This window comes from Topomyia yanbarensis, chromosome 3, assembly GCF_030247195.1.
Source record: "Topomyia yanbarensis strain Yona2022 chromosome 3, ASM3024719v1, whole genome shotgun sequence".
Taxonomy (NCBI): domain Eukaryota; kingdom Metazoa; phylum Arthropoda; class Insecta; order Diptera; family Culicidae; genus Topomyia; species Topomyia yanbarensis.
In genome coordinates this window covers 107,911,975-107,939,212 of record NC_080672.1, presented here as the reverse complement: position 1 = coordinate 107,939,212, position 27,238 = coordinate 107,911,975, and the positions used below count along the sequence as shown (strand labels likewise).

The following is a 27,238-nucleotide window of genomic DNA, read 5'->3' as shown; positions in this document are numbered from 1 at the left end:
CGTCGTACAAAGTCGCCTCTCGTGATCCCATGATTATCTATGCATACAAAAATGTTAGCAGCAGGAAAGTCATGCTAGGGTTAACACTACCCTTCATGGGGAGTAGTGTTCAGAGCCGGATCGGCGTAAAATCAGGAATGCTCCAACCGAACCTAGTACCACCAACTAAATGGTGACGAGTTTTGATCGCACCCGTTCCACGTTAGCCAGGGTTTTGTTGGGACGGAGGCAGCTGTGCTGTTAGCCCATTCGCCATTCCAAGTAAAGGTATGAGGCTAGCTCAGGAAAGGAGTGCTGAACTGGCACCTAAGATATAGATACGTGCTAAGGACTCGTTTTTATGTTTATTTAAATCGACCAAGCAGAAACCCCTAGAAATGCTGAGTAGCCTTTCCGGGTCGGTGTGATCTATTCGTGTCGAACCAGATGGTCATTCGCTTCGAGAAAATTTTATGAGGAATCGCGGATATATATTTTCCAGATTCCTTTATAGGCAGATTCTTCTTTGTGGAACTTTGAAATGCCTTTACCCTTCCAGTTAGTCAGAATAATGATAATAGGAAAAAAGAATGATTTGCCTAATCCATATCCTAATAATCACCAATATTAACTAGAATAGCGATAATCAATCAACAGCACAGTTGAAGGAAAAAATAGTAGCCGATTGATCTGCGTCGGACATAGGAGACGAAAAGGAAATGAGAAAGAGACAGAAGCGGATTCTATTCGAAATTCTTCACTATGACGTAAACTCCAACGCGATGGTAGTATATGATTTTCCATAGAATTGAACTGACTAGGTGATAGCCACATTACACGCTCTCTGCAGCAAACCAAAGAGAATAGTGAAAGAGACGCAGAGTGAAAATCAGTCAAAACGGCAACACTCCCTTTACGATGATTTCAACACTAGAATTTGGCAACCGTTTCCAAAGGCAGCACTTTAAATGACTCCTATTATATTTTGAAAACAAATCTTTTGTCGATCGTTGGATTTGTTTATCAAACGATGTGCATTTCGAAACAAAGAGATGAAATAATTCTAAAACTTGTTTTTACTCATACATAGACTCTAGAATGCACCTTACAATCACGATTGCACTAAATTCTGACGAAAATTCAAATTTTTTTTTGATAGATTTACAATACTTATCTCCTCCAACTCAGGCATGAGTAATGTTTATTTACATTGCACGATTGGTCTGCTCAATAAGGTATTTTTGGCTTCACACTATTCGTCTCTTTTCCTATTCTCTTTGCAGCAAACTTGTGCAAAATAGCGAAGACTACATATTAAGAAGACTGATATCTCTTTCCTTCCCCCATACAAACGAGAAGCGACAGAGATTACAGCGCCTCTATTGGAGGAAGGTAGGAAGCTTTATGTAAAAGTGTATATGTGTGTGTGCATCACTATGGGAAGTACCACCTTTACCCGCAAGTGGCGTTGCTGTTACTGTCTCCAGATTCTGGACAGAGTTGCCAGTCTTCGAAAATAGTCTATATGTATGTATGTATGTCAGAATGTATGCCTGTATGTATGGATGTGTGTAGGAGAAATGTATCCCTGAGCAACATGGAAGGGCAGCCTCTGAATCGCCGTAACGCTAATAGGAAGCCGGGTGCGCGGTCATGGGTGCGACCATAAAGCAGTGTACACACTGACAAGTGCAGCGGTGAGACAGTAGGCGTACAATTAATGCATATAAGTTGCAGAAATAGGTTGTAATAACGTTTTATCCAAGCACATTTCAATTGCTTGGTAGTAGGTTTTCTGAAGGTGTACATAATTAGCAGAATGACACTTTGTATTTCATGTGCTGTATATATCTTCAAGGAGTTCTTCCAATCATTCTTTGATGCAATACTAGATACAAAAGATAAACTTATCAAACATTTTATTAATATTGTAGGTATATTCGGAAACTAGCACCTAAACCTAATTTAAAAGCGTAATTTGTAGCAACATCTTTGTTTGTAACCACGATTTGCTCAACCAATATCCTTCCGAGTTTTGTAAAGAAAGCCAGGAAGAGTCACACCACACAAAAAGTGAAACATTTGGTAAAAAATATAAGCTATGTAATGTATGGGTCAACACTGTCACATATGTTAATGGTAAATCTTTCTCATGAGTATCTCGTAACAATTCTGAATGAGTAAACTAAGTAGGAAAGTATAATCGAAACAAAATTTTATGATTTACAATTTTTATACAAATGCAATTTTTTGACCTGTACGGTTATTAATAGCTAAATTTATATCACTTCATGAAACACTCAAATCTTCTCACCAACTCTTCAGTATCCCGTAGATAGTTACTAGCCTCATCCGCGAACACTTGGGTAGATCGAAATTTAAGATTTATGATCACGACACAAATGTGGACGTTTTATATTGTCATCGGCTCTCCCTTTATGGCACGCCTGGTTTGGGTACATTCTCTGATTCACATTCTTTCAGGAAACCTTCGAAAATTTTCACCAAACTCTCAATTCCCTGTAGATAGTTGCTATCGATGGTACTATCCTCAGCCATGAAGGCATGTGCAAAATCAATCATGCGAGCGCTTGCCCATACTTTGTTGTTGTACGATCCGACTAGATTATCTCTCATAAAAACGTAATTTTCACGCATTGTCTTCATTTCCTTGGTTGAAAAATTAAGAAATTAGTTAAAATTATATCAGTAACTAGATTGATGTTCAACCCTACCTCTTCATAATTATGGATAGCTGAATGACTTCTTTGAATTTTGAAGTAATGTTGCAGTGGATCGATACCCGTATCTCCACCGGTAGGCGAAAGCTGTACCGGTGAGCTGGAACCAGCGATTGGGCTATTCGATCCATCAGTGATGACTGTGGGACTACCAGGACCTACACTGTTGCTGGTGGGTACAGAACTATAACTAATCAGACTTTTGGGTTGATACTGAAGTATTGGTTTCAGACGACGCGCATCATACACTAGCAGGACGGAGCTGGAGTATAGTCGAAACGTGGTTTGTGTTCGGGCCCATTTCTGGATTGTCCACAGATCGGATAGGAACTGCATCAATAGTTGTCGACAAAGACCACTGTCAGCGTTCAGGAATTTACGGAATGCTGCGAAATATAATTTAATATTAATAGATAGTTATAATTCATAATTATTGCGCTCGAACCGTCTCTCACAGTAACTTCAGTCAACTTTTTGCCATAGTCCCTGCCATATCGCATTCGTCGGCCGTTTGCGATAGAGTAAACTTGAAAACCAGGAATGCACAGGCCCAAATTCTGCTTGCAAGCTTGATACTTGGATTCTTCCGCTTTTCGCTTTTCTGGTGTAGCCAAAGGATCCCAAGTGCGACAACCGATCTTAACGTCCATTACGCACGGTTCCAACATACCATGGGTCAAATCCGAAAGTTTGATAAACTGGACGAGTTTTCCATCTACTGGTATTTTTGTGTGCCCTAGATACTGTGGAATGATTCCCTTCAACATCACCAAATCCGTTTCCGTACTAGCAGATTGAATCTGTTCGTAAAATTTGATTTCACGAGCTCCACATAGTACCTTTCCGGCTGGTTTGAGAATCTCATTTTCGTTGACAGTTTTTAACAAACCTATGAAATGATGTTAGCAATTTACATATGATTTAGTAAGAATTTTTGTTGTTACCTATACTATCCGTTTTCTGTTGAAACGTATGACCAGCTACTTGGCTTTCCAACGGCTGCACCCAATCGGGCATATCCGGGTATTCCTGGCTGGACGACATCGCTAGTGCTCGTATGGACTGGGAACTTCCACTGAGACCATTTGCATGATTTTTCTTCTTCTGATAAGGTGGAAGTTTAAGATGACGGTGAACGTGACTCATGACTGTGATAGGATAATGCGTAGCAATGAGGGAAGGAGGTATGAAAAATAGCAATTAATTAAATTCAACAACAACAAAAAACAACCACCCTTTGGCTGACTCTTGAAAGCGACTGCTACCTGTTCGAAGTTTATCAATACGAAGGAAGTGCCGTTTGCACGAAGCTGAGAAAATTTATCGTTCCCAAAAGTTATCCATTTATCGCAGTTGGCATTATCTCTCTAGTCAGCTAAACCTTACCCACCTTATTGTCATGAAGTAGAGCGCCCATGTGACCGATAGCGTTACAAGCGGAACAGAATAAAAGCTTTCGGATATCAATTACATGCCATGTTGATAACGATGTACCCTCATACGTAAATGATGGCACTTTGCTGCGTTTCGACATGCTGGCAGCATAGAATGTCAATCAATTAGTCACTAGAGATTGTATAGAAACGGCCATAGTACAGCTTATCTGTGGTACAGCATTCAAACTAGAGCTTAGGTATTATTACATCGTATTGTGCATATTAGGGGAAAGTCAAAAATTACAAATTCTGTTCGGCCATTATGGCATTGCTCGCCGATAGTATACAAGGTTATATTCTTTCAAAAGCAAGACGAGACTGGAAATATGGGTTATAACACTGCTTATTGAAAATTAGGTGCAGCGGCCCCCAGGCTCATGAACAGAAAATTCTCAATAGGGGTTTATAAAAGAAAGGTTTAGAAACCCTCAAACTTTGAAAAAAACATGGATATGTCAGAGACATAACCGGAGTGAAGTAAAATACACTTAGGCTGTTAATTCAAATGCTGCAATTTTTGCTAACTTCTGCATTAAAATCAGCCATTTCGATATTTGTTATGATGCATTGTACCCCGTTGTTGTGGTGCATTTTACCACCGCACGGGTTCGTTTTGCTCTGCCCATTTTTCAAAGAGCAATTTATAAAGATTTTGAAAAATTGAATATTTTTCATGTTCCTGAATATTTTGCAAAGCGATTGTGATTTCAGAGTAAAATGTTGGCTAAATGATATCATCAATTAAATTCTCCCAATTGATTATCTATAGCTATGTTATGATTATATTTTCTTAGGGGTGTATTTTACCCCATCTACTCCTACATACGCTTGCATTACATTTACATAAATCACTTGATACGTGTTTGTGCAAATGGAATCTTGGTCATACCTCGAAAATTTCAAACGTGCACCCAAGACACATGCGTGGCAAAATTAAAATGTTAGGTTTGTTCCAAAGTTTCAAGTGGGTAATTACCAACTCGATTATTTTCAAGTGGATAGTACTACCTTTACTACCCACATTACCCACCGGCCTTGATTATTGAATATTTCAATACACATATGCATAGTGGGATCAAAATGCATTCACCTTGCTGAATATTTGAATATTTTTAGAAATAAGCCACTTTAAAGTATGGCATGAACAAATAAAGTAAATTAAGGGCCAAATCCGATAAAACATAGTTTTTGGACTTACTGTAAATTGAATTCACTCTTCAGTTAAGAGCCAGCAGAAGGGCATTTGTGCGTGGAATGTCAGCATTAGAGAGTTAAGGCGAATGCCCTATACATAATATGAACCTTCACCAAATAGGTTTCTTGGAGTTTTCGCAATAACCTTGCAATTGCCACGTATGAAAATAACCAAGCAACGAATGTAGTGCCAGGACATTACTATTAATGGAGCATTTCATTAGTTGAACTATGAAATAACTAAAATCAAATATAGCTGAACATAAAATAAACCGTTCTTAATGTTGATGTACAAATCCCGTCATACAAGCAGCAGTTATACAATTAAACTGTGTTTATAGCAGCATATACATAGATGATATGTAAAAAGTTGTTCCACTCTGCCCCGAGTATCAAATCAACAGCAGAAACATATTATATCAGTATCCAATGAGCCAACATCATCTCCTTCACACAACACAACAACCAATGCTAATCAAATCGTCAAATACTGCTAGCCAAAAGAAAATTAACCAAATGTTGAATTTATCTGAGCCCGCCACGCATACACTTGCAATCCGTTAATTGAACTCCGAAAAAAGAGCATTCTGCTTTTTCTACGATTTGTGCTGATCATTGTATGCATGAGACTGACACGCCTATGCATCATTGGATGGAATGATGCCTGGCGGCAGTCATTGAATACATTCCAACCGAAGAGTTTGAGCTGACACAAAACGTAACAGCTGCTGCGAGGTCAGAAAGCAAACTGACGAACTTTTTCCTATGGGCCGTTTTTATACCTGGCGAAGTTCATTCGATAACAAAGAGGCAGTCCTAGCAACGCTCACTGCTTGGTTCAATTGTACGGACCAATCAGCGCAGATAATTACCACCTTTACAAAATACATTATTTTCGTTATCTGTGCACACTTAATTTAAATTACTGGGTACAGTAAAATTTTGCTGGGGTTTTGAACAGCAAACCGTTCGGTAATCAATTCAGTAAAACAATTTGGTACCGAACTTTCCGCAATCCGTTCTATCCAAACGTCAAAAAACACTGGTCAGTCAGCAGTTTCCTCTGAATATGGCTACTTGACAGATGATTTGCTGTACCTGTTTTGTAAGTTTTTGACGAGGTTCGGTAACGTTGGTACAATTTCGCCGAACAATCAGTCAGTATTTTACTAGATAATGTTTATGTACCAAAACAGAAGAGCTGATAAATTCAGTGGAAAATATTGCGGGTTTCAGTAAATTATTCGAAAAATTACTGAAAATCGCTAAAAAATGAAAACTATTCCGCAAATTTTTAAACAATTTGCTGACAGCTCCTTAAAAATATCACTTTACTGAGCAAGTCGTCAAAAGAAATTACTGAACAAGTTTGGGCTGCGTTAGTGTGAATAGATATACGTGCAAATATTTCTGATCAGATAGCGCAAAAATATTGCGATTTCGATCAGTACAACGGAAGTTATTCGCATTTGAAAACTGTGAAAATATCTCAGCAGAAATTTTTGAAAAGGGGCCCCCATATTGAAACGTTATAAGTATTCTACTTCAAAATTCCGAGGCTTGAAAAACCAAGTCCTTGTGTACCAATCGACTCTGCTCAACAAATAAGGTCTATATATGTTATCGAAAAGGAATCTTCAACAGACACCACTGCCTGCTGGCTCGGGGTAGTGTCGAATTCTTACTGCAGTAGATTGTAGTAAGCCTACGACTAAACTTAAACCGGGAACCCCGCTAGGAATTAGTTCAGGAGCGATTGTGCTCTTGCTCTTTTTATTTTTTGTTAACCCTTTGCTACGCGATTTTTTTTTATTCTTGATGCTGTTATTTTTAGCTTTATGTAGGTTTTCGGGGTCGCTGATTTTGACTCTGACGTCGAAATGTAAAATTCAAAAGGGCGGATCAGATATGGCGACTGTGCGACCCAAAAACCCCTGTGAATCGACTTTTATACTGACTAACAAAATTTGCCAATTATGTAAAAAATTGTTGGCATTTTGTAGGCGCCATTTTGAATTTTCGTAAATCGAGTTTTATGCTCATTGTAACAAAATTCACAAATTTCATAAAAATGGCTGCCATTGTGTAGTCGCCATTTTGAATTTATAAATTTTGTGTTAAGAATCGTAATCAGTGACCTCAAAAACCACATAATCTATATTTATGCTAGTTGAGAAGTTATCCCTGGCTCTCAGATTCTTTTATAGGCCAACATAATAATAAACTTAATTTTTGCACATTTTGATAATTTTTTTTCGAAAAATTCTGCAAAAAATATATTTAGTTCATTGTTTGAGATACTTGCAAAAATTTTTTTAGATCTCTAGGACTTTTAGTTCAGACACAGCCGAATTTATTGGAAATTGTAAATTCATTTTCGAGTTTTAATTGTTTATAACTAATAAGTAATTAACAAATTCACATAATTTTTTGTGCTAGTTGTACTCCTTACAACCCTAAGAGTTTATTAAAAGAACGAATTCGTATTGATATGTCAACGCTAACTAGAAATCCAATAAAAACTTAGGAGAAGTACACACCAAAAAATTATGAATTTTATCATTGACGTAATTGCAAACATGACACAATTTAGCAACCCGTAATTCTCGAAATGACGAAACATTACCGTGTTCCATTTAATTTTACATGAAACATATACTTTACATGCGCAATGACATAAAATTATACTTACTGCCACTGAAAACAAACGCAATATGTGTAGTAAAATTACACGATTTACGAAAATAAACGTCATGTAAAATTAAAAGCAAACGTAAAACTAAGTCATTTTTGATGCTCGTATATGTCAGGGTCAGGAGAAGTAAATTTACACGATTTTTTCTAGGTGTGTAGGTGGGATGTATACGTCCCACTGCGTCGCAAAGGGTTAATCGTTCGTGTTCCATTGTTGCTTACTGTCCAACCGGCGTGGTATAGCTAAACTGCTCAGGTCTGCTGCAAATATCGTCATCTGCCGAGACGCAAGTCGATCCAGTGGTTCTGACCATAATGAGTCACTATCCTTCTTGGCGCTACTCATTTCTATCTAACTGTTAGCTGGTGTTGAGAGTTCCACGATAGCGGAATTTCTCCCGACATCGATACCCGTTTTCGATTGTCTCGGGCTTCGTGTTGTTCGTTCGTTATTTTTCCTCTTTTTTCTGTTCACACTATCGTTTGTCTCACATAGCCTCTCTTTTTGCCTCACATAGTTTAAATGGACTGGCTGCATTTGACGTTAGATTCTTTGCTATTTGCATGACGAGACTGGTCTGGTCGGAACGTGAACCGATCGGAGATGCCGATCAACTTATTCATTTACCTTTACAACAAGCCTCGCCCAGCTCCTTCGAGGATTTGTTTCTAGAATGACCAAGTTCCGTTACACTCAAGTCGCTATATTTTGTGAAACGCTATTATTTTTGATGAATAACTAAAATTTCAAAAACTTGAATAACTCATATGTCCGGGTTAACAGATTAAAGTGTTTTTTATACTGCTGAAATATTGTAGATACCCAGCTTTGAAGTTTTAATGTTTTAATGTTATAATGTTATAATCACATAATTGTTAAAACTAACTTACCAGACTTCTCTATTTGAATTTCTAGGACAATACAAATGTTGGAAAGAGTCTAAAATGGTTTAGTAGCACTTCAACTGGCATGAAGCTGAAAATTTACCCAAAAAAAACCACTTTATAAAAATCAGAGGTCGCCAGCAGTACGAAGGGTCTTAGCAAAACAGTGGTCCTAATACCCTAATCATTTATTTGAGAGGTGAGTCCGATAACTGATGATGTCAAAACATCATGTCATTTTGTGGCGCCCTGATACAAAGGTTTCTGTATCAGTATCATTTATGTACTTTATGTACTCAGCAATATATTTCACCACAAATATGACTACAGCTGCCCGCACAATGACTGTTATGTTACGGCATACGGAAAAGGTTCTTAATCAAATTTCGTCCGCAGCTAAGTTTCAGTTACATACAAGTCTTCGGGAGACAATGCACAACCAGAGAAATCCTCAGAATCGTTTGATTTTTGTGTTTCGAATTCATCTCGTCAGTATCTAGCACCAACTGGGTGTCTAGTTAGATGATGTATCTAAACTAGTACCCAAATTAGCTCTAAAACAAAAAATTAAACAGTTTACACAATCCATGTGAACACTTAAAGCAACTGGCTTGTCCCGGGTGATGTCGCGGGAGGCAAATACAGAAGCTCTGGTTTGCTGATGAGAAAGCGAAAACTCTTGGCTATAGGAAACCGAACGCCTGGCATAAGTGCATTCTCAACGATGAGATTTTGTGATATTTTAAATTTCGTATGGATTTTTGAAAAAAAAAATGGATTACATAAAGTGTTCGATTTGGCATCTGCCACTGCGATCAGTATGACAAAATTGTTTAGTATCTGCTGTTTTCTCAATGCAAAGATAAAATTTATGAAATGAATAATTTTGTTTTTCACAGAAGTAAGTAAGTTTTTCACAGAAGTAAGTACATGGAAACGTCAAAGGATATTTTTTCATAGTGACACATATTAACCTAGAAGTGTCGAATGAATAAGAACAGTACAAGTATAATTCATCGGTAACCGAAACAATTATTTAAATCAATACAAATCGTTGGGGGCATTATAGTTGCCACTGCCCGCGAAGCCCAAAAACATTGGTGGCAATATGTTTGCCACTGCCTTAAAGGCACGAAAACATATTCGATACATTTCTGAGCAATCAAAAAGGCTCTTCTTTTAAAGATTACATGTAAATCCATGTGAACAACTGCATATTGTAGTCCAAGTGATCCTAACAATCATATTTATTTTAAAATATTTGGTGAATTGTAGGTTTTATAGAGATTGGGCTTATATGTTGAAAACTGGTCAATATTGGCCATCTTTAGAGATACAAACTGTTCTCAAATCGTTATTGTGGGTTTGTCAACGTCCAAAAAATTATGAAGTCCTTTCAATAAGTATATGTCTCGACAAACATATTATTACGGCTTAAAAGTCAACTGTCAAAATTCTTTTTGAAAGGAAATTCTGGACAAACCGTTACTCGCCAATCATAGATGTTGGTAGTATACAAAAGAAAAAAGTTTTCTCTTTCATTAACTGCTATGAACTGTGTTTAGAAAGTAACGGTTTGTCTGGAATTTCCTTTCAAAAAGAATCTTGACAGTTGGCTAAGAATTGTTGGTGCCAATATAGTTGCCACTGCCTTATAAAAGGGTTAAATGTGCAGATAGGAAAAAATGCACCGAGCATTCGGCGGGTCTGCAGAGAATAAAGGGGTAGGGCGTTAGAAAAGTTTCAATATACATAGGGTAAAGCGCCTATTTTCACCATAGTAAGCATTCATTAATTCCTCGGCCTGCAATTAATGAAATGCGTAAAAATTGACATTAACAACTTTGCTTCGCTGTTAAGAACAAATATAATAATACAAATGCGCTGAAACAATTCTCGTGTTTGAGTGCAACGAAAACTCGAATCGAGTGCCCCTATTGTTGCGCTACCATTTGACTAAATGCGTTGAACAAAGATGGCAGACACTGCTCTAACCAACGGCTTCAAATGGGTAGGGTGATAATAGAAACATGGCGAAAATGGGCTCATCACCCTATGTCTTGTGTCGAAAGAAAAAAATACATTTTGATTGTTTAGCCCATCATATCAATATGTATTGAACCATAACCAATAATAAAATAACTATCGCAACAAACGTATAATTTACTTGTAATTATAGAATCCTTCGCCACTTTTAACTCCCAACTTATTTTCTGAAACCATTTTCTCCAGAATAGGACTTGGGACATTTTTTGGATCATTGGGGAAACGAACCTGTCGCTCCTGCATGATATTCAACGACACATCCAATCCAACCATATCCATTAGTTCGAATGGGCCCATAGGGTGTCCTAATCCCAATTTCGTAGCCGTGTCAATATCCCGTGCGGTTGCATCTCCACGTTCAAGCATTTGAAGCGCCTCTGAGGTTAGCGTGAACAGCAAACGGTTCACGATAAATCCCGGTGTATCCTTACAGTTGATGCACGTTTTACCCAACGCACGACCAAAAGCTAACAAAGCAGTGTAAGTTTCATCTGATGTTTTATCAGTCCGGATTAGCTCAATCAGTTTCATCAGAGGTACTGGATTGAAGAAATGGAACCCTGCGAAGCGATCCTCTCGTTTTGTGATGGCACTCATTTCTGATATGGATAGGGAAGATGTGTTGCTAACAAAAATCACATGGGGTGGAGCGATCTGTCAAAGTAAGAAACATGTTTTGAATTACTCCAGTCATTTGCCAGAACACATAATATACATCGTCAATACGTCTGAAAAAATCTTTTTTGATTTCCATATTTTCCACAATAGCCTCAATCACAAGATCTGCGCTGCTAATGGCATCTTCCAAATTCGTAGTGTAGCTGGTTCGAGATAATGCTTCGGTGACCAGCGAATGAGCAGAGTCTGGGTCATCTTTGAAGAACTTGCGCGCAAAACGATTGGCATTCTTTTCGATCTCTGTACGTGACTTATCTAGGATTTGTTGACTCATGTCCACCAGTGTAACGGTATGACCCGTTGCTGCTGCAACCTGCGGATATATTGTTCTGCTTAGTGTTGACCAAAGTCCGACCAAGGTTTAACGAACAGAGTATACCATTGCTATTCCTGAACCCATGGTACCGGCACCAGCTACGACTACATTTTTAATTGGTGACGTCATGTCTTTGAGGTGTGAATTCGAGGACCAGAGAACTAGTAAAGCCGCTTGGTTTATTACCTCAACACAGACACGTATTCAGAATGGCCTTCTGAAAGTACATACGGTAACAGTTTGTGTATTAGATTTAGACTATTACTTCTGGCGTTTATTTAGACGTAATTTAAGTACGAAATAGAACAGATAAGTCCTTATTTATCTCATACGTCATGATGTCACGCTGTTCAATTGATTGTAAAAGCAATTATTTTGTGTCTAATGTGAAGAATCGGCATTGCAGGAATTTTATGGAGCAGAGGAAGGTGTCTTACACTGTAAACTAGCATCTTTTTCTATCTACCTCTAGTTTCTGCTACTGTAAATTCTATGCATTGCACATGTTCGGTCTAACCACTCATTAAATGGATACTCGAAGTATGTGTAAGAAAATGCCTAAAAAAATTGCAAAATGAACGAGATGGAAAGAAAAAATATGCAAACTGGTAGTAGACTGATAATGCGTCAAGAAATTCGTTATGACATGAGCTGTAATCAAACGGTCTTTCAGAAACACGATATTCTGGGAATGGCTGCAACGATATCGAAAAAAGCATGTTTTAATCCACCAATTGGTGTAATTGTTTCATTCTAATTAATGCGCAAACTATTATTCCATAGCAGCAGCAACATGCGAAACCGTTCGACACCATGGACCAGATTAATATGCGTCAACGTTGATTGATAAATTGGAAACATAGTTGAAAAATTGTAATATTTACTCAGCTTAATAGGCAATCGACAAAGCTCATCTTCATACTTATTAGAATTTGTGGGAGAATTGTGGTTCCACGTCCCGCTTCGCAACCGACTTCAGCAGAAAAAAACCTGTTTTAATCCACCTAGCGGTGCAATTGTGCCTTTCTCATTTCTCTAAACTATGGCACGGAGGCTTTTTATGTTCAACATAATCGTGGAAATGTCCATTACATTCTTAGTACACTTTGCACTTATACACAATGGCATGCCAGCCACGAACTTGATGAGCTACGTGTCGACGGTGAAACACTTGAAACAAAAAAATATCATACTCCATTAGCCTAATCAGCATTAGATCAATGTTATCTGCTTGCTAACTCATTTTGTCATGGGGGGGGGGTGGGTATGTGAAGAGGGCGAAAGTCCCATGAACGCACGACTCCCCAGCTTAAATTGGTATGCTTTGTGATATAGTGGTGGTTTAAAGATGATGGGGTTGAAAGGGAGGGGTATGAGGGCTGGATGGGGTGGTGGTCTGAGGGGTGATTTAAGGAGATTTTTAAAGGAGGGGCGCGAACAGTAGAGGGGGGGTGTAACCCCTCTCCGTAAACCATCGACTACGCCCCTGTTAAAATCCAGAAACCTTATGCGAGTCGAAAAAAATTAGGTTGACGTTTTTCATAGTGATTGCATAACCTTTCTATATGAGAAAGGCAAAAATGTGCCAAAATCCAAAAAAGTGAATCATCGTCAAATTTTTTTTCGAGTTTGCATCAAATCTCGACGTTTCATGCACCTTGAACACTTTTAGCATCAAAAATAATTTTTTTAAATTTTTCCTATAGTTTATATGAGAAATTTCTGTGTGGCCGCACTCTGAAACCCGTAATTCCGGAACCAGAATTCCGATCGATCCAAAATTCAATAGCAGCCGATGGGAAGGTTGCACCTTTCATTTCAGACTAAGTTTGGGCAAATCGGTCCAGCCATCTCTGAGAAAAATGAGTGACATTATTTGACACATACGCACATACATACACACACACATACACACACATACAGACTTTTCCGATCTCGACGAACTGAGTCGAATGGGATATGACACTCGGCCCTCCGGGCCGGGATTAGGTTGACGTTTTTCAGAGTGATTGCATAACCTTTCTATATGAGAAAGGCAAAAATGTGCCAAAATCCAAAAAAGTGAATCGTCGTCAAATTTTTTTTCGAGTTTGCATCAAATCTCGACGTTTCATGCACCTTGAACACATTTAGCATCAAAAATAAAAATTCTTTTTTTTAATTTTTCCTATAGTTTATATGAGAAATTTCTGTGTGGCCGCACTCTGAAACCCGTAATTCCGGAACCAGAATTCCGATCGATCCAAAATTCAATAGCAGCCGATGGGAAGGTTGCACCTTTCATTTGAGACTAAGTTTGGGCAAATCGGTCCAACCATCTCTGAGAAAAATGAGTGACATTATTTGACACATACGCACATACATACACACACATACACACACATACATACATACCCACACACATACAGATTTTTTCCGATCTCGACGAACTGAGTCGAATGGGATATGACACTCGGCCCTCCGGGCCGGGATTAGGTTGACGTTTTTCAGAGTGATTGCATAACCTTTCTATATGAGAAAGGCAAAAAGAGGCTTTCCGGATTTAGATTGCCGTTTTATAAAGTGCATAACTCTTCCATATGACAAATGTAGCAAGGATTTTTCGCCTATGTTCTAAAAAGTATTGACTATTTTGTCAAACAAAAATTCCATTATTATATTATATCTCAAAGTTCCCAGTATTTTTAGAGTATTTATAATACAAATTCGTATTTCGAAATTTCATGAACCATTCAAAAAATTTCAGATACCGCTTATGAAACAGAAATTAGTGAATTGGGTAGCCATCACATTATTTCGTCAAGATCATATTATTTTGCAACCGCCAACTTTGGAGGTTCAATGTCTTCGAAGAAATTAAAATAATACAGAGCATCTCTTTAAAAAATTAATTTAATAATTTTATCCCTCCTGGAAAAAATATGAAGAATAAACATTATTTAGAGGCTCGGAATCTTCGGTAAAGTTGTTGGTAATGATATTCGAAAGAACTTTTTGCAGATACAAAAACCTTCAAATGCTCATAAAAACCGACCCTGACTTACTAGAAATAAACGGAAAATGTCATCTTTCATCATTTTGCTTCTTCTTTTCGAAAAACAATAAGTAGTCTCAGAACGCTCAAGATTTTCTGTTTTGTCGAGCATTTTACGAGCGTCCAATCACTGTTATAGACCCTTGAAGTATTTTGTTTATTTTTGTAAACAGTGCTAAGATAAGACATATGCAAAATGGTTAAACGATAGAGCCACACAAATATCAAAAGTACGGTAAAACTAATAGAAGTGTGTCTGTTAGAAAATATTGAAAAACTAAAGTGTGCAAAGTAGCCCCACATATCCAAAGTAGCCCCACATATCCAAAGTAGCCCCACATATCCAAAGTAGCCCCGTCCGGCGGTAACATTTCTGCATACATCTATGTATGCCAAACATGCCATTCGCAACCAAATTCCACTGGCCATCAGGTAAAAAACGGTAATATTTAAGAGAAACTAAAAATTGAAACTCTAACAAACAATTTGGGTACAAGTATGTATAGATTTGGCTGAAAATGTGTCTTATAACTGAGTTCGAAATCCGGGTCTATATAACCTGCTAACATCTTATTCGCTACAAATAGTTAAGGCCTAAGGAAGGTTAATAATTACAGATTTCATAAGTTACATTTCTTGTGATTTTTTTTTGTGATTTTTTTTCGTAATATTCCGAATCTTTTCCGAGTTATCAATGACTAAAAAACGTTAAATTCAATAAACTTCAAAAGTTCAAAAGCTACTAACTTGAAAATAAAAACCTGTTTTAATCCACCTAGTGGTGCAATTGTGCCTTTCTCATTTATCCAAGCTATGATTTAAAACCTGGTTACGTTCAATATAACATTGTGGAAATATGTTCCTTGTTTTGACGTGAGTCTTGTTTTTACCTTTTTTAAGGTTTTACGGAACGTGTCCTATGGGAAATAGACAGAAAGAATGAACCGCGAACGATGATAATTCACCATTTATTGGACACACTGGGAAAAGATATGTCCTCAAGCAGGAATCGAACCTGCGATCTCCCATTCTCTAGTAGGGTGCGTTAACCACACCGCCATCGAGGAACTGTGATGATGCATCACACATCACATCACATCGTGATTTTATCCCCAATGGGCTTTGAGGGCAGACTTCAACATGCTTTCCCATAGCTTTGCTCACCATCAAAAGCCTGGCGGTGTCAAACATGTCGACGCTGGCACACTTGAAACAAACAAAATAGCTTAATCAGCGTGAGTACAATATTGTCTTCATGTTGACATATTTTGAAATGCGGGGTGGTGGGGAAGGAAAGGGGTATAATTAGTAGGAGGGGGAAGATGCGTCGAGAATCACGTAACTTATTTTGGTATACGGAGTGGATGAAGGGAATGCAGGGGTGAGGTTGGTCTGAGAGGGGGAGGGGGTTAGAGGGGGTTTGTCTGAAAGAATGGAAGGGGAGGAGTAGATGGAAGGTTCAACACCGAACTGCATATTATACCTTCCATTTGAGACTAGGTTAGCGAAAATTAGTTCAGTCATCACCGAAGTGGCTTTAGTTCTGGAATGTGCCCGGATCCCGGGACTTCCGGAATTATCGATAGTAAACAATATATTCCAATAATCTTTAATCACCATCAGTGATCTAGGACTGCGAATCGAAGTAATTTGATGTTCATTTCAATAGATTTTTGACCTATGAGGTACATATTAGGATTGTACCGGTTTATATGAGAAATTCCTATGTGACTGCAATAACCAACCTGTAACTCCGGAACCATACGTCAGAACTCACTGAGATTCAATAACAGGCAATGGGAGCATTATACCTTTCATGAAATCAAGTTTGTAAAAATCGGTTAAGAGTTTGCTGGCAAATAGGTGTGAAACAGCTCGGGAACTTGGCGAGTTCCCAGGGGGCATCAAGATCCGTCATAGGTGACCAATGTGGCCAAAACTACTTTAATTGGTCATTAGTGATCTAGACCCGCAAATCCAAGTAATGTTGAACGTATTTGAATATGTATTACATTATTCGGACATCATAGGGTTACCAGTTTATATGGGAATTTACTGTATGCCACCCGTAACTCCAGAACCGGAAGTCCGATCAACTAAAAATTCAAAAGCGTCTTATAGAAGCGTTATACCGTTCATTTGAAACTGAGTTTGTGCAAATCGGTTCAGCCATCTCTGAGAAAATTGAGTGACATTATTTGACACACACATACACACGCACATACATACACACACAGACATTTTGCGATCTCGACGAACTGCATCGAATGGGATATGACACTCATCTGGGCCTCGGTTTGAAAATCGATTTTTAGAGTGATTGCATAGCCTTTCTTTATATGAGAAAGGCAAAACTGTTTTAATCCACCTAGCGGTGCAATTGTGCCTTTCTCAATCATGAACATGAGAATTTTTTCGTTTATATTCATTAAAAGCTTTTAAATGTGTTTATTACATTTTTATTCTACATGACATGACAACTATATACAATAAAAGAAATCATAATTCGAGTTCTAAAATTTTGTAAAAGAAAAAACTGCCACGGTAATATTAAATTGAAAAACCTGTTTAAATCCACCTAGTGGTGCAATTGTGCCTTTCTCATTTATCCAAACTATGATTCAATAGCAGATTATTAGACCGGCGACAATTTTGACTTTTTTTCGGAACACTGTGAAATAAAACGATAATCGGCTTCAAATGCCACTTGTCAAATATGACCTTTTTCGAAAACTCTCATTCACTCACAAGAGTTTTCAAGTTTGTACGTGAAAATATATGAAAAATAGGCAATTGAAACAATAAATTCAGTACAAAATGCCAGTATCATCTTGTGCATCCCAAAATCTGCAGATATATAGCTTAAGGTGTAAGGATCAAGATTGCCGAAGACTGCAAATTGATCCCATTTTGCATTTTTTTTGAGGTACGCAGAGTTACTGTGAAATATTTTATTGGAATTTAAGTTTTTATTTCCGTGTTTCCATATATATTCCTATAGAAACTTGAAACCTCTTGTGGGTGAACTAGAGCTATCTGAAAAAGCTCATATTTTGCATATGATTATCATTATCAATTACCATTCGAATTAGCAGTGTTCCGAAAAAAGTCAAAATTGTTGCCGGTCTACTGGTTATGTTCAATATAACTGTGGAAAAGTCTATTAAATTCATATTATACATATTAGTCAATTAAATTCATACTATACACATATCTCACGACTACCACGAAAGTCAACGCTGACTCACATTAAACAAAAAGTGTAATAATTAGGGTAAAGTGCCTATTTTCTTCCTATTTGGGAGGGTGCCACACTAATTTATTAATTACTCGGCCTACAATCAATGGAATGCGTACAAATTGGCATCAACAGCTTTGCTTTGTTTTTAAGAACCAACATAATAACACAAATGCCCTAAAAACGGTGAAATGTTCGTGTTTGAGCGCAACGAAAACTCGAATCGAGTGCCCCTATTGTTGCTCTACATCTTGATTCAATGCATTGAACAGAGATGGCAGACGCTGCTCTAACCAACGGCTTCAAATGGGTAGGGTGATAATAGAAATATGGCGAAAATAGGCTCATTACCCTAATTAGCTTATTCAACATGAGTTTAATGTTATCTTTATGTGATAATTTGAAATGCTTGGAGAATGAATTTGGAAAGGGAGTGGGGGCTCAGCGGAATGAGAGTGGAGGATGCGTCAGAAATACTTTATTTTATTTCTATATGCAACATGGATGAAGAAAATGCGGGTGTGAAGGTGGTCCAAGGGGGGAGGTGATGAAGTAGGGAGGTGTAAGAATAAGAAGAGGAAGGCAATGCAATATTCAACTGCATACTATGCGTTTTATTTGAGATTTGATTTGTGAAAATCGGTTTAGTCATCGCCGAAGAACCCATGTGACTTTAATTGTCGAATATGCCCGGAATCCGGGACTTCCGAAATCGTCAGTAGTAGACAATATATTCAAAGAATGTTTCATTGGCAATCAGTAATCTAGATCTGCGAAGCGAAGTAATTTGGTTACCATTTCAATAGTTTTTAGCCTCTGAGGTATTGCGATTGTAACGGATTATATGGGAAATTACAGTGTAACCTTACTAACCAACCTGTAACTTCGGAACCAGAATCCAGAATCGAATGAAATTTATCAGCAGTCAATGGGGTTATTGTATCTTTCATTTGAATAAAAATCCGTCAAGAATTCGCTGGGAAATGGGTGTGATATTAGCTTAGGAACTTGGCGAGTTCCCCGGGGGCATCATGACCCGTCATAGGTGGCCAATGTGGTCAAAGCTACTTTGAATGATCATTAGTGATCTAGACCAGTAAATCAAAGCAATGTTGCACCCTTTTTAATATGAATTACATTATTTAGACATGGTGGTACTAGTTTATATGGGAATTTGCTGTATGACCGCACTCTTCAATCCGTAACTCAGGAACCGGAAGTCGGATCAACTAAAAATTATGGTAGCGTTATACCTTTCAGATGAAACTAAGTTTGTGAAAATCGGTTCAGCCATCTCTGAGAAAATTGTGTGAGTTTAAATAACACACACACATACATACATAAAAACTCGATTTTTACAGTGAGTGCATAGCCTTTCTTTATATGAGAGACAAAAAGACAAAGTCCCAAAAGTCGATTCCTATCAAAAAAATTTTTTTTGAGATGGCATAAAATCTCGACGGAATTTTTTACCTTTATAATTCTTTGCAGGATACTGTAGTTCCGGAAGTCGGATCTATTAAAATTTCGATAGCATGGGAATGATGAGAACGTTGTACCTTTCATTTGAGACTAAGTTTGTGAAAACCGGTTCAGCCATCTCTGAGAAAAGTGAGTTTTATTGTGGTCATATACACACACATACACACATACATACACACAGACATTTGGCGAACTCGACGAACTGAATCAAATGGTATATGTCACTCGGCTCTCCGGCTCTTCGGGTTTCAGAGCAATACCTTTCTATTGAGAAAGTCAAAACATTTTATAATTCTTTTTTATCTTTTGACAACAAGACCCTAAAAAGAAAGAAAACGTTTTAAAAGCAATACAAACTATCAATAAAAGTTTTCCAAACGATAATTTTGAACATCTTTATTTAAACTTCATACTAATTGACAGATAAAACTACAATTTTATAATAAAATATGATTCTAAATGTTATTTCAAATCAGAATGCTTTTAACTAAAATCCTTCAGAATGGAATAATTTGCGAGATATTTGGAATTTTGTTTCAACAAAAACCATTATTCGAGTAATTATGCCATTTTTACAAGTTATTAGCGTTTTCAGTGTATTTGCATCATGCAGAAGTTACCAATAATAGAGCTTTCCTAACAACAACTTTTGATAGGGGGAAGTGACCCAATTCGGACCGCTGGCCAATTCGGAGCCCCAGCTGTTTTTCAGCTATGGTAATATTATAAAAAGCGTATATCTAGAGCGTTTTTTCATTACATCATATCTAACAGAAACGTCAAACGGAGAAAATCGCGTGCAAAAATTTCCTTGCAACTTTCAAATTTATTTAACAATTAAAGCACACAGAAGGCTATTAATTCTACTATCACCTCTGCATTTACTCATTGCAGGATCGTATAAGCATATTACATGTTTTTCGCGAAGATAATAGAGAGATAATTGATAACTATTATTTTATTACATTTTGCTGATCACTTTTGCTATTATGCTCTTTTACATATGTGGTCTTGACAACTCCGTTTGTAGACGTTACATTTTACTGTGACGTTTAGAGAGACGGGCTTGTAGTTGTGATATATTTCATGTGCTGTATTGCAACCGAGAGTGTAGATATGAGGTTTGGCATTGGAAAAACATACTAACTACAGTCGACTTGAAGAAACATCACAACGCAAAACATCACATCTACAAAATATTAGCAAAGCTTTGGTATACTATATGTGACATTTTGACTTAAAATTAAATTAACATATAAAAGTTATCATTTTTCTCTATTATTTGTGGACGATAAAGAGTCAATGCTTAGCTTTTATTTGGCATAATAAACTCAGTTTGTTTACATTTGTTAGATATTACGTTTTGAATAAACGGTATAGATATATAATTTTCATGGCTGACATGTAGCTCTGTTCTATCTCACAGTTTTCGTGTGCGTGCGCTAGGGGCGAATGTCGTTTCGGAGCACTTTTTTATGAAAAATGTGTAAGCCGAAAACAAGATTTTTTTTGGCAACAACAATTAATTAAATCAAGTGCATTATCGTGATTTTGGATCTTCCGGATAATATTTTTTATTTAATATCTTATTTTGGACGAGACTATCAACTGTTTTCGTTTAATCGGTGTGTGAATAATAGAATATGGGTTGGTCCAATTCGGACCTTTTGCCTCAGATACGCAATCGCGAAAAACTGTTTGAGAGGAAAGTGTGCGCAGTCGGTCGAGCTTTCAGGAAAACATAAGTTTTTGCAAATCGGTTGACAGATTTCGGCGTTATAGCTCATAACCTATTTTTAAGTAATTTGGCCCTGCTCTTACTTTTTATTGTATATTTACTTCAAAGTTTTATATATCAAAGAAAACTTTTCATTTCACAATTCGACATTTAGTGAAAATCAAATAAGAATAACTAAGTCGAAAATAGGAATTCATTTCCATTGCAAAAAATCGCTAAGAAATGGGTGGTCCGAATTGGAACAGGGTTGGGGTAATTCGGACCTTTCATGTACTTTTGCACAGAACCGTTTATACACAATACGGTAAAAGTTAGGAAAAGGTCACCTTAAAAAAATAAGTGCGCGATTGATCAGACTTTCAGGAAAAAATACTTATTTGTGCATCGGTTGACACGTTGCAGTTCTATAGCTCATAAACCCTTACTAAGTCCGAATTGGGCCAGTTCCCCCTATATATTGACATTGAAAATGTCTTACTCCACTATCTGGTGCTAGGTATCATTCTAAAATCTAAAATGTCACCTATGTAACTAAACAATGAAAGGTTAGCACGCTTGTAACTCTGTTATTAATTAAGGTTGAACAGAGAATGGACAAAAAGAAGAGGGGGGGGGGGGGGTGCTTCTCTTATCTTCCGGCCATCACATCACATGATTTGGTATTCTTAGTATGTATACTAAAAAACATAAAAGATGTGACACATGGTGCTAAAACGCACAAAAATCCTGTCAATCCTATTTTTCATTGGATTGTCTACTCTAAACATATTACCAAGGGCCGTTCATAAATGATGTCGCGTATTGATAGTTGGGAAAAAACCATGAATTACCGAGAGAAAAACTTGAGACGTACTAGCGGAGCGGGGTTAATAAAACCAACAACAATTTTTAGACTTTTTCTGCGAGACATTGTTTAGGAATGGACCCCAAACAAGCAATATTCCATAACGAATAACACGTAACATCGATAACGGAGCGGTGGGATCAAGGCCAAGTTCCCCCTGGATCGTGCAAAACTGAGAAGCAACATCAATTTCGGAGAGCAGACATTCATCTCAAGCGTGAAAGTTGAGTAAAAGGTACATCCAAAGATAATCGAGAGGTTTCCATCAAATGTGGTTCTGTCCTGCCGTTTAGTGCGTAAGTGTTACGGAATTGCTATCCAAGTGATCGTTATAATTATGGGATATGCCAGTATGGTGGTCGTAATGGTATAGCAAATATTTGTTCAAACGACAAAACAAGCATTTTAAACTTGTTTGTTTGAAACTGGATATCTGTTCTCTGTGGCTTAGTTCTAACAATTAAAATCTTAAATTATTTTTGATTTTCAAACAAAGCGACTATTAATACACACTAGAACAGGAATCATAACTGGCAGAATACATAGTTACAGGGAAATTAATATTATTGGATATTACGATTATCAGCGCTCTCTGAATTAGTTAATAGTCGATTGATCCGCTTCAGACCTAGGGGACCCAAGAGGAGATCAGGAACAAGACAGAAGCGGAATCAATGCGAAGTTTTAATTGCATCACTGACGATTTAACACGCGTTGTTAGGAGCTTGATACATTGGACTAAACAAAATAGTGGTCTTGACGTTATACACTTAGAGACAAACAGGCGCAGAATTTAGTCCTCCTCCCGAGGACCGGTGTTTACTTGGCAGACAGTTGCTAATTCGTCCGATTTTGCAAATTTTGTCTCGCGGGACGGACCGAGATCCCCTAAGCTCTAAGCTGCAGTCCTATCAGCCCACTAAAAAAACAGAGAATCTTAGATCTTCAGAAAAATTAATCAGCTGTACTACAAATAGAGGGGCCGCGTGCCTGTTTGTATGAGTTTTTGCTCTTATGCCAAGCGTGTAACGTCATGGCTATAGCGTTTGGACGCTATCATAAGCGGTAGATGATATGGATTTTTCACAGTTCTGCACACAGTTAAGGCTCAAGTTACTTTCTTTGAGCAGGTGTAAGAATTGAACGGTTGGTAGTATGCGTAGGAAAAATTGGGTACAGCTTTACCACCGGGTTATGCATATAAAGCATTTATTAAACTCTAAAAGAATAAAATCAGAAATCTCCGATCAACATGGGGAACGTGCCATTTGAGTCAGACGCTACTGATTCATAGTGCGAAAATAATCATCAAAAATTTTATTTCTGGAATTCACTCCAAAGTAAAAGAATCTTTTTCTTGTGTATCTCGTCAATGCATGGATTATTTACTTTTGCCAATTGCCTGAAGAATTTCGAAAATTTGCTTTTGAACATGGAGTACGGGTCGAAGTCAAAATGCCGGTGTATTAAGACTGAAATATATAACAAATGTCGGTTAATACACAATTTTCTTCAATAGACATTCAGCACGTTCCATAAGGACTTCTAAAGTAAATGAATCTACATTTGATTGCTTATTTCCTGGTGCATCCATACATACCGCTAACATACCCTGGGGTCGGGTAAAATATGAAAATTGAAAACACCCCCAAACTAGCCTCGATCTCCCCTACTCAAGTGAGAAAATGTGAAATATACAGGTTGAAAAACTAGAAGCTGCAGGGTAATTAGAAACCAGCTTAACCCTTAAATGCATACTGTTGCCAACATATCGAGTTCTGTGATATAAAGTCTCAATAAGAGGTACATATCGCATCCGTACCGAAAAACGAGTACCAATGAAACATCAGTTTCATGCATTTAAGGGTTAAAATCTTACGGGGTAATCTTTTGTCTTCTGCTGGCAGGGGTCGAGCTTAGGCAGCATAACTACGAATCACTCAAGTCTACTAACATGTCTCATGGTAAAGACAGACATGTGCCTCTTTGTCGTGAGATTTGACAAAAGAAAAACCACTTAATATCACCACTGAAAACCTGTCGACGATGAGCATCAATGAAATGGTGCTGTTCATTTCTGTTTGCCTTTCGAATGCCGAGGTAGATTTTTATTAGACTGTTGCCATTGCGATTGCACTGGTAGCGGGTTTGCTACTGTGTGTAAGGTGGAGGCTTTGTCTACAGCGACTACCCACCGCTACCGATGGACCAATTCTACCGTTCGGGCCAGTCTATCTCCATATTCCGTTGGATAGGTTCCAAAGAAATTTGGTACAATTTGTACCATGGCATCTGCCGATTTACTCCATTTAACGCATTGAACTAAAGGTAAGACGAAATATGGAACAAGTGACTTGCTGCGCCCATATGTTCATATTGTGACCAAGCTCCTTGATTACGCAGAATAAGTCCTGGTTTTAACAAACTGTACGAGAGATTCAATAAAAATGTTCAATATTCCCTGGGTTTCTTTTTGATATCGATTTGAAAGCAACCCCTTAGGTGACGGTCTAATGGCTCTCTCAATAATAATATGAATAATGGTTCATTTGCCTTGGGGACAGTAATACATAACGAATTCAAATACCTACGTTTTAAAACAGCAAATTCAAAAAAATGATACCGTTCTGAAAGTGTCAAATCTCTACTACCCCCGCACAAAAAAGATCAGCATTTACTATGTAATTTTCAAGCCTTCAAAATAATGAAGCGATCATGAGTAGATTGAGGCTTGGATTTTGAAAACAAATATTATCAGACTTGTGTGGCAGATTAATTAAACTTTATTACTTCAACAATGCACATAATTGCTGCAAAGCTACCTACTCTTACTTTTTATAAGAATAAAATCCCTCTCCACTTTTGACACCTAGTTTTCCCTCTGCAACAAGCTTCTCGAGCAATTTTGAAGGTTCGAACAGGGGATTATCTGGATATTTTGCATGCCATCCTTGCATAATATTATTGGTGGTATCCAACCCAACATAATCGTTCAGCTCGAAAGGCCCCATAGGGTATCCAGCGCCCAGCTTCATTGCTATATCGATATCCCTTGCGCTGGCGTCGCCACGCTCCAGTAAACGAATCGCTTCTGCCATATATGGAACCAGTAGTCGGTTGACCACAAATCCGGGCGTGTCTTTGCACGTGATGCAAGTTTTTCCCATGCGCTTTCCAAACTCCATAAGCTGCTGATACGTTTCTTCGGAGGTTTTATCGGTACGAATGACTTCAAGTAATTTCATCATTGGCACCGGATTGAAGAAATGCAATCCTCCAAAACGATCCTCGCGCTTTGTAACGGATCCGATCTCGCCGATTGAAAGCGATGATGTATTACTAGCAAATATCGTTCCTGCTGGAGCAACAGCATCAATTTTCCCAAAGAGCTCGTGCTTGATTGGCATTTTTTCGACGATGGCTTCAATCACAAGATCACTGCGAGCTACCGATTCCTCCAATTTTGATGATCCCTTTAATTTGTCAAGCGTTCCTTGAATGTATTCCTGTCCCTTCGCAGAATCATCTTTGAACTGCTTTTTCGCAACACGTTCCAGGCTTTTCTTGATTCCACCAATCGCCTTGTCCACTAGTTGGTCGTTCACCTCCACCAAAGTTACATTGTGGCCAGTTGCTGCTGCCACCTATAAGAGGAGCCCATTGCAATCAGAAGTGTTCTCATTTGATAGCCTCCTATTAGCCGGTATGCAACGTCATGCATGATAACGATAATACATAATCATAAACAATGACCTTTGGACCGGTGAAGCTGCGCAGTGTAGCGACCTTCGACGTTACAAAAATAATCATGAAATCTCTTACCTGAGCAATACCGGAACCCATCAGACCACCTCCAATTACGACTACATTATTTATCTTGGCTGCAGTGGCCATCTTTCGAGTGAAAACACGTAGCACCGACATGATGGAAGATTTCTTGAAATTTTTTTGGGACAAAATTCTATTATCTCGATGCAAAATATAAAGTTGACAGTAACCAAAACAATTAACGGAAAAAATTACCTAAACTATCGATTTGAATTGCACAATTAAAAATAATTGATAATAATTAAGAGTTATAATGAAAATGCGTCCACCGGCGGTGAGCTATATATACAACACTAAACTTTGACAAAGCCAGGGTTGTAACGTTAATCGCGATATGCTCGTGTGGTGGTTTCGGCGGTAGTGATAGGAAAGCTTCGAGAAAAAAAGCTTTGCAGATGCATATGTGTGTGCACTGGAGCTTTGTTTTGTCTGTTCGATGCTGAACCGATTGTAAATATCAATGATTGATTTTAGATATCTCAGATTATACGTTTTCTGATAAAAATGCCATATTAGCTTATTGTAACGTGACCAACGTATCAATCGCAGTCGCTTTCAAATTACAATTATGTGTCAACTTACATGAAAGCCATCGTTGAGTGTTGATCTAAAAATCCAAGATTGACACGGTGCACTGCGTTATTTCTTTACTATGTTAAACGTGACTACAAAAAAACGCGAGCACTTACTCAAAATATCAAAAAATCAATCCGGCCTAGTAAAAACTACACATTAAACAAAAATGCTTTACTGATATCACGGATATCACTATATCTGAATTTGACAGCAATCACAAAACAACAACAAAAATAATCACAACAGACATGCAATATTTCAGAAGCGCAGCGTTGCCTCAGAACAGGAAATGGTATGGTGTACACTGTGCGCATGAGTTTAATCGATAATCAGGCCAGAATACACTCGTGATAAACGAATGCACGGACAACTACAAGTATTTAACAATGGGTAAAAAATATCTTAGGTTCTACTCAGAAAGCCCCGTAAAGCAGCCATCTTTGAGATCGAAAAAAGCAGCTTTATTGCACATCGTCGGTAGAATTTGTATGAAAATGAATCAATTGGGCAATCCATGAGACGTTTCTGA

General features: G+C 37.8%; 2 protein-coding genes across 4 annotated transcripts; both read right to left on the bottom strand.

Annotated features, from left to right (window-relative positions):
- Positions 1–1,881: 1,881 nt before the first annotated feature.
- On the bottom strand, positions 1,882–26,980 carry LOC131688941 (inositol polyphosphate multikinase). The gene is made up of 5 exons (XM_058973583.1): positions 26,716–26,980; positions 3,665–3,868; positions 3,166–3,609; positions 2,715–3,106; positions 1,882–2,649 (listed from the first exon to the last, which is right to left on the bottom strand). The coding sequence occupies exons 2-5, from the start codon at positions 3,864–3,866 to the stop codon at positions 2,416–2,418; spliced, it is 1,272 nt and encodes a 423-aa protein (XP_058829566.1). The 5' UTR covers positions 3,867–3,868; positions 26,716–26,980; the 3' UTR covers positions 1,882–2,415.
- LOC131688942 (hydroxyacyl-coenzyme A dehydrogenase, mitochondrial-like) lies at positions 10,537–26,455 on the bottom strand. 3 transcript variants are annotated; one of them, XM_058973586.1, is made up of 4 exons: positions 26,329–26,451; positions 12,033–12,186; positions 11,691–11,966; positions 10,537–11,629 (listed from the first exon to the last, which is right to left on the bottom strand). In XM_058973586.1, the coding sequence occupies exons 2-4, from the start codon at positions 12,096–12,098 to the stop codon at positions 11,093–11,095; spliced, it is 879 nt and encodes a 292-aa protein (XP_058829569.1). In that variant the 5' UTR covers positions 12,099–12,186; positions 26,329–26,451; the 3' UTR covers positions 10,537–11,092. The 3 variants fall into 3 exon arrangements, with proteins under 3 accessions (XP_058829569.1, XP_058829568.1, XP_058829567.1); XM_058973585.1 differs by lacking the exons at positions 10,537–11,629; positions 11,691–11,966; positions 12,033–12,186 and adding exons at positions 25,066–25,949; positions 26,128–26,241 and having other exon boundaries at positions 26,329–26,455; XM_058973584.1 differs by lacking the exons at positions 10,537–11,629; positions 11,691–11,966; positions 12,033–12,186 and adding an exon at positions 25,066–25,949 and having other exon boundaries at positions 26,128–26,437.
- Positions 26,981–27,238: the final 258 nt, after the last annotated feature.